Genomic DNA, 8184 nt, shown 5'->3' on the forward strand with positions numbered 1-8184 from the left:
AAGCGCCCGAACCTCTAACGTTTCAAGTTTCTTAAAATTTAAAAATTAGCCAAAATCGCCCACCTATAATGCACACTTTTCGACCAAATTTGACCCGTTTTGTGGTTTTTTTTTTAGATCTCATCAAATTTTGGGGAATGTTTAATATGATCATATAATAAAGCTTGGTCGGGAAAAAAACAAATTGTTGGTACCTTAAGGCCCCAGAATGTAATTTAATCTACAACACGCGTTTTTTCGAAATCCCTTTAAATGCCATTTAGGAGGCCGGGGAGATGCTGCTAAGCACCCAATATGACCCCTGGGGACCGAAAGGGTATGTGGGAAGCGCCCGGACCTCTAACGTTTCAAGTTTCTTAAAATATAAAAATTAACCAAAATCGCTCACCTATAATGCACACTTTTCGACCAACTTTGACCCGTTTTGTGGTTTTTTTTTAGATCTTCTCAAATTTTGGATAATGTATAATATGGTCATATAATAAGGTTTGGTCGGGAAAAAACCAACTTATTGGTCCCTTAAGGCCCCGGAATTCCATTTATTTCACAACGCGCGTTTTTTCGAAGTCCCTTTAAATGCCATTTAGGAGGCCGGGGAGATGCTGCTAAGCACCCAATATGACCCCTGGGGACCCAAAGGGTATGTGGGAAGCGCCCGAACCTCTAAAGTTTCAAGTTTCTTAAAATGTAAAAATTAGCCAAAATCGCCCACCTATAATGCACACTTTTCGACCAAATTTGACCCGTTTTTTGATTTTTTTTTTAGATCTCCTCAAATTTTGGGGAATGTATAATATGGTCATATAATAAGGTTTGGTCAGGAAAAAACCAACTTATTGGTCCCTTAAGGCCCCGGAATTCCATTTATTTCACAACGCGCGTTTTTTTGAAGTCCCTTTAAATGCCATTTAGGAGGCCCGGGAGATGCTGCTAAGCACCCAATATGACCCCTGGGGACCCATAAGGTATGTGGGAAGTTCCCGGACATCTAACGTTTCAAGTTTCTTAAAATTTAAAAATTAGCCAAAATCGCCCACCTATGCACACTTTTCGACCAAATTTGACCCGTTTTGTGGTTTTTTTTTGATCTCCTAAAATTTTGGAGAATGTTTAATATGGTCATATAATAAGGTTTGGTCGGGAAAAAACAACCTTATTGGTCCCTTAAGGCCCGGGAATTCCATATATTCTGCAACACGTGTTTTTTCAAAAATCCCTTTAAATTCCATTTAGGAGGCCGAGGAGATGCTTCTAAGCACCCAATATGACCCCCCGAGAACCCATGAAGTATGTGGGAAGCGCACGGACCCCTAACATTTCCCATTTCCTAAAATGTAAAAATTAGCAAAATCGCCCACCTTATGCACACTTTTTGACCAAATTTGACCGACTTTGTGGATTTTTTTTGGATCTCATCAAATTTTGGGGAATGTTTAATATGGTCATATAATAAAGCTTGGTCGGGAAAAAAACCAACTTAATGGTACCTTAAGGCCCCAGAATGTCATTTATTCTACAACGCACGTTTTTTCGAAGTCCCTTTAAATGCCATTTAGGAGGCCGGGAAGATGCTGCAAAGCACCCAATATGACTCCTTGGGACCGAAAGGGTATGTGGGAAGCGCCCGGACCTCTAACGTTTCAAGTTTCTTAAAATGTAAAAATTAGCCAAAATCGCCCACCTATAATGCACACTTTTCGACCAAATTTGACCCGTTTTGTGGGGTTTTTTTTTTAAAATCTCCTTAAATTTTGGGGAATGTATAATATGGTCATATATTAAGGTTTGGTCGGGAAAAAACCAACTTATTGGTCCATTAAGGCCCCGGAATTCCATTTATTTCACAACGCGCGTTTTTTCGAAGTCCCTTTAAATGCCATTTAGGAGGCCGGGGAAATGCTGCTAAGCACCCAATATGACCCCTGGGACCCATAGGGTATGTGGGAAGTGCCCGGACCTCTAACGTTTCAAGTTTCTTAAAATTTAAAAATTAGCCAAAATCGCCCACCTATAATACACACTATTCGACCAAATTTGACCCGTTTTGTGGTTTTTTTTTAGATCTCCTCAAATTTTGGGGAATGTTTAATATGGTCATATAATAAGGTTTGGTAGGAAAAAAAACCAACTTATTGGTCCCTTAAGGCCCCGGAATTCCATTTATTCAACAACGCGTGTTTTTTCGAAGTCCCTTTAAATGCCATTTATGAGGCCGGGGAGATGCTGATAAACACCCAATATGACCCCTGGGGACCCATACGGTATGTGGGAAGTGCCCGGACCTCAAACGTTTCAAGATTCTTAAAATTTAAAAATTAGCCAAAATCGCCCACCTGTAATGCACACTTTTCGACCAAATTTGACCCGTTTTGTAGGTTTTTTTTAGATCTCCTCAAATTTTGGGGAATGTTTAATATGATCATATAATAAAGTTTGGTCGCTAAAAAACCAACTTATTGGTCCCTTAAGGCCCCGGAATTCCATTTATTCTGCCACACGTGTTTTTTCAAAAATCCTTTTAAATTCCATTTAGGAGGCCGAGGAGATGCTTCTAAGCACCCAATATGACCCCCCGAGAACCCATGAAGTATGTGGGAAGCGCCCGGACCCCTAACATTTTCCGTTTCCTAAAATATAAAAATTAACACAATCGCCCACCTTATGCACACTTTTTGACCAAATTTGACCGACTTTGTGGATTTTTTTTGGATCTCATCAAATTTTTGGGAATGTTTAATATGGTCATATAATAAAGCTTGGTCGGGAAAAAACCAACTTAATGGGCCCTTAAGGCCCCAGAATGTCATTTATTTTACAACGCGCGTTTTTTCGAAGTCCCTTTAAATGCCATTTAGGAGGCCGGGGAGATGCTGCTAAGCACCCAATATGACCCCTGGGGACCCAAAGGGTATGTAAGAAGCGTCCGGACCTCTAACATTTCAAGTTTCTTAAAATGTAATAATTAGCCAAAATCGCCCACCAATGCACACTTTTCGACCAAATTTGACCCGTTTTATGGGTTTTTTTTTAGATCTCCTCAGATTTGGGGGAATGTATAATATGGTCATATAATAAGGTTTGGTCGGAAAAAAACCAAATTATTGGTCCCTTAAGGCCCCGAAATTCCATTTATTTCACAACGCGCGTTTTTTCGAAGTCCCTTTAAATGCCATTTAGGAGGCCGGGGAGATGCTGCTACGCACCCAATATGACCCCTGAGTACCCATAGGGTATGTGGGAAGTGCCCGGACCTCTAACGTTTCAAGTTTTTTAAAATTTAAAAATTAGCCAAAATCGCCCAAGGTTTGGTCGGGAAAAAACCAACTTATTGGTCCCTTAAGGCCCCGGAATTCCATATATTCTGCAACACGTGTTTTTTCAAAAATCCCTTTAAATTCCATTTAGGAGGCCGAGGAGATGCTTCTAAGCACCCAATATGACCCCCTGAGAACCCATGAAGTATGTGGGAAGCGCCCAGACCCCTAACATTTCCCATTTCCTAAAATGTAAAAATTAGCAAAATCGCCCGCCTTATGCACACTTTTTGACCAAATTTGACCGACTTTGTGGATTTTTTTTGGATCTCATCAAATTTTGGGGAATGTTTAATATGATCATATAATAAAGCTTGGTCGGGAAAAAACCAACTTAATGGTACCTTAAGGCCCCAGAATGTCATTTATTCTACAACGCGCGTTTTTTAGAAATCCCTTTAAATGCCATTTAGGAGGCCGGGGAGATGCTGCTAAGCACCCAATATGACCCCTGGGGACCGAAAGGGTATGTGGTAAGCGCCCGGACCTCTAACGTTTCAAGTTTCTTAAAATGTAAAAATTAGCCAAAATTGCCCACCTATAATGCACACTTTTCGACCAAATTTGACCCGTTTTGTGATTTTTTTTTAGATCTCATAAAATTTTGGGGAATGTATAATATGGTCATATAATAAGGTTTGGTCGGGAAAAAACCAACTTATTGGTCCCTTAAGGCCCCGGAATTCCATTTATTTCACAACGCGCGTTTTTTCGAAGTCCCTTTAAATGCCATTTAGGAGGCCGGGGAAATGTTGCTAAGCACCCAATATGACCCCTAGGACCCATAGGGTATGTGGGAAGTGCCCGGACCTCTAACGTTTCAAGTTTCTTAAAATTTAAAAATTAGCCAAAATCACCCACCTATAATGCACACTTTTCGACCAAATTTGACCCGTTTTGTGGTTTTTTTTTAGATCTCCTCAAATTTTGGGGAATGTATAATATGGTCATATAATAAGGTTTGGTCGGAAAAAAAAACCAACTAATTGGTCCCTTAAGGTCCCGGAATTCCATTTATTTCACAACGCGCGTTGTTTCGAAGTCCCTTTAAATGCCATTTAGGAGGTTGGGGAGATGCTGCTAAGCACCCAATATGACCCCTGGGGACCCAAAGGGTATGTGGGAAGCTCCCAGACCTCTAACGTTTCAAGTTTCTTAAAATGTAAAAATTAGCCAAAATCGACCCAAAGGGTATGCACACTTTTCGACCAAATTTGACCCGTTTTGTGGTTTTTTTTTTAGATCTCCTCAAATTTTTGGGAATGTATAATATGGTCATATAATAAGGTTTGGTCGGGAAAAAACCAACTTATTGGTCCCTTAAGGCCCTGGAATTCCATTTATTTCACAACGCGCGTTTTTTCGAAGTCTCCTTAAATGCCATTTAGGAGGCCGGGGAGATGCTGCTAAGCACCCAATATGACCCCTGGGGACCCATAGGGTATGTGGGAAGTTCCCGTACATCTAACGTATCAAGTTTCTTAAAATTTAAAAATTAGCCAAAATCGTATAATGCACACTTTTCGACCAAATTTGACCCGTTTTGTGGTTTTTTTTTAGATCTTCTAAAATTTTGGGGAATGTTTAATATGGTCATATAATAAGGTTTGGTCGGGAAAAAACCAACTTATTGGTCCCTTAACACTAGTGGAAAAGTGTTTATTTGCATCGCTAAATTTGCATCGCCATTATTAACATGTGACGCATATGACAATTCTTAGCATTAAAATTAGTCATTTGCGTCGTAGTTTTATTAATCCGCGACGCAAAGAACTTTAAAATGCCCATAGAGTCATTTGCGTCGCAGATTAGTAAAAGTGCGACGCAATATACTCACTTGTTTGCGTCGCAGTATTATTAATCTGCGACGCAAATGACTCTGAGAACATCTTAGAGTCATCTGCGTCGCAGATTAGTAATACTGCGACGCCGATGAGTTTTAATTTGGATCTGGCGTTCTCCAATTCTACAGCTGCGACCTAATTAAAAACCTTCCTCGTCCTTCCTCATCCTTCACCCTTCACTGCCTCCTTCCTCGTCCTTCCTCGTCCTTCTGCCGTCAACCTCCTCATCGATCTCCGGCCTGCGCGCTATTCCTCCTTCTGCCGCGTTTCGATTTAGGTCTGTCGCACAGCTCACTGTCGCCGTCAACTTCCTTGGGTTCGAAAATGAGCCTCTTCTAGATCTGTCGCTGCCCCCTGCTCGTCGTTCAACCCCCTCTTCACAGCTCACTGTCGCCGCTTCACAGTTCCTCCTACACTACCGCCGCTGCTTGCTAACGCCGCCGACCCTCCTCTCTTCAATTGCTTCATTGATTAATTAGGTACATTTAAATTGTGTTTTGTGGATTTTATTTAGTTGAAGAAAAAATTTTTACATTTAAGATTGCATTTTAATCCTGATATTAAGATTGAATTTTGGTGTATCGGATAATATCTTAAGGTTAGAAGAACGAGCTTTTGTCTACCAAAATTTAATCAGCCCCCTATCTGCTAATTATATACCCCTAAAGATGTTAATGGGGGAAATTTTCCGCTTACTTTCTAGCCAGATTATTTGCTTGTTGTCACTTGCTGTGCTGAAGCTGAATGAACGTCTTCTCTATGATGGGCTGTGTTTATCTTAATGATTTGTATCTGCACCGCAGGCTGTTTTAAAGCAATTTGGTGGAGGATATAACTCAGATAATTTAATTACAGATGAAGGGGAGCTTAATCAAAATCAGAAGCTTGAGAAGCTTTACATATCAACACGGGCCGCTAAGGTTGCTTGATTGTCTGGGGTAACCTTTAAGTTTCTCTGTGGATTTTTTTACTTATTCAATGTTTTCATGTTTCAGAATTTTCGAGATATTGTGCGTGGAGTTGAAGGTTATATTTTTACCGGGTCAAAGCAAGTTGAAATCGGTAACTTTCCACCTATATAACCAGTTTATACATTGGCTTCTCTTACAAGCCAATGTAGTTTCCTGTGTTCATTAGTCTTTACGTGGCACATGTACTAGGAACAAAGTTGTCTGAAGATAGCAGGAAGTATGGTGGAGAAAATACATGCACTAGTGGTAGCACATTGTCCAAAGCAACTGCCAGTTTTTCCCGAGCTCGTGCACACATGGAGAAGGAGCGTGGAAATTTACTGAAAGCTCTGGGTACACAGGTCTGGTCATCTCTGGTTAATGATTAATGTTTCTCGTTTTACTAATTTTATGCTAGGATCAGTTCATTCATGTTACTTCAATTTTTTTTCCTCAGTAAGGGAGAATTTTAACATTGATTAATTGTTAAGTATAGGCTATATTCTATTATTTCCTTGAACAAACTACACCTTATCTCGATGGCTGAATTTTATTTTATTTTGTGAAATGAATGCAAATGGATGTTAAATAAGTATTCCTTTCATCTGAGAATAAATCTTTTGTTCAGCTAGAGTAGTAACACTCACTGATAATCTAAAATTTAATTTTAGAGACTTTTTCAAGATGAAAATGAGATAAACTTGAAGTGTCTAGGCACCTTCATATCATGCTAACATATTTTTAGATTCTTTTGTATCCTTTTCCTCCCATCTTCCCATTTAAAGAAACGACTCAGCATATTCTTGTAACTGTCTTGTTGTTACTTGAAGTGTTTCTTTACCCCTTATATGACAACCTCTAGTCGTAGTGTTGTACCCTATATCTATTGTCATGATATTTTTCTGAAGTTATTTTGATTATCAGGTAGCAGAGCCCTTAAGAGCAATGGTTATGGGAGCTCCCTTGGAGGATGCTCGACATCTTGCTCAACGCTATGACAGAATGCGACAAGAAACTGAAGCTCAGGTATTACAAACAATTACACTATTATCTTAGGATTTAGAGCTTGGGAGAATATGTTGTCTTTCTTGAACTTGGAGACTCTCAAGCAAAGCCTGTGATTTCATTTTCATCTAACTTGAACCTAGACAAGCAATTCAAGTTTCCAAACGCCAGGCAAAAGTTAGAGAAGCATCAGGAAATCCAGATATTGTTATGAAATTAGAAGTGTTGCTGAGTCAAAGCTTCATGACCTGAAATCTAACATGGGGATATTGGGTAAGGAAGCTGCATCTGCAATGGCTGCTGTCAGAGATTGACTCTTCAACGACTCATTATACAGTACATATGTCTTATGGATGAAATGTTAGTTTTCCCCCCTTCTTCGTCCATAATTTTTAATATGAACTTGATCTCTAGCTAGCTACGTACCTTTGTTGTAATAATTTTATGTTTGTTGTAACATGTTGGTTGATCGATCTATGACGAATTTAATTGCCTTTTATTGGGAACGTTAATTACGTTGTAAACTTTTGTGACAGGTATTATTTATAAATGTATTCCCGGTATTGGGAATGAAGCGTCTAATTTCAAAGACGATCATGTCGGAATTTCCAACTAAAATATTAAAAAACGAATTTTAAAAAAAAAAACAAAAAGTCATTTGCAACGCACGTTAGCTCAATGTGCGAGGCAAATGACTTAATTTTTTGGCGCTAAAATTGTCATTTGCGTCGCACATTAAGCTAATGTGCGTGGCAAATGACTTTTTTTTTGGCGCCTAAAAGTAATTTGCATCGCACATTTAGCTAATGTGCGTGGCAAATAACTTTTCAACATGGTGCCTGAAAAGTCATTTGCCACGCACATTAGCTAAATGTGCGATGCAAATGACTCTTATTTGCGTCGCACATTTAGCTAATGTGCGTGGCAAATGACTTTTCAACATGGTGCCTGAAAAGTTATTTGCGTCGCACATTTGCTAATTGTGCGACGCAAATAAGGTTCATTTGCGTCGCACAAATGTGCGACGCAAATGACTTTTAGTCATTTGCGTCGAGAGCTTTTGCCACGCAC

The 8184-nt window shown here is 39.5% G+C and overlaps 1 protein-coding gene across 1 annotated transcript; it reads left to right on the top strand.

Annotated features, from left to right (window-relative positions):
• The first annotated feature begins 4082 nt into the window (after positions 1-4082).
• On the top strand, positions 4083-7724 carry LOC130459307 (SH3 domain-containing protein 2-like). Its single transcript, XM_056826581.1, has 5 exons — positions 4083-4103; positions 5962-6078; positions 6154-6220; positions 6319-6470; positions 7033-7724. The coding sequence occupies exons 1-5, from the start codon at positions 4083-4085 to the stop codon at positions 7162-7164; spliced, it is 489 nt and encodes a 162-aa protein (XP_056682559.1). The 3' UTR covers positions 7165-7724.
• Positions 7725-8184: the final 460 nt, after the last annotated feature.

This window comes from Spinacia oleracea, chromosome 4 (assembly GCF_020520425.1).
Source record: "Spinacia oleracea cultivar Varoflay chromosome 4, BTI_SOV_V1, whole genome shotgun sequence".
NCBI lineage: Eukaryota > Viridiplantae > Streptophyta > Magnoliopsida > Caryophyllales > Amaranthaceae > Spinacia > Spinacia oleracea.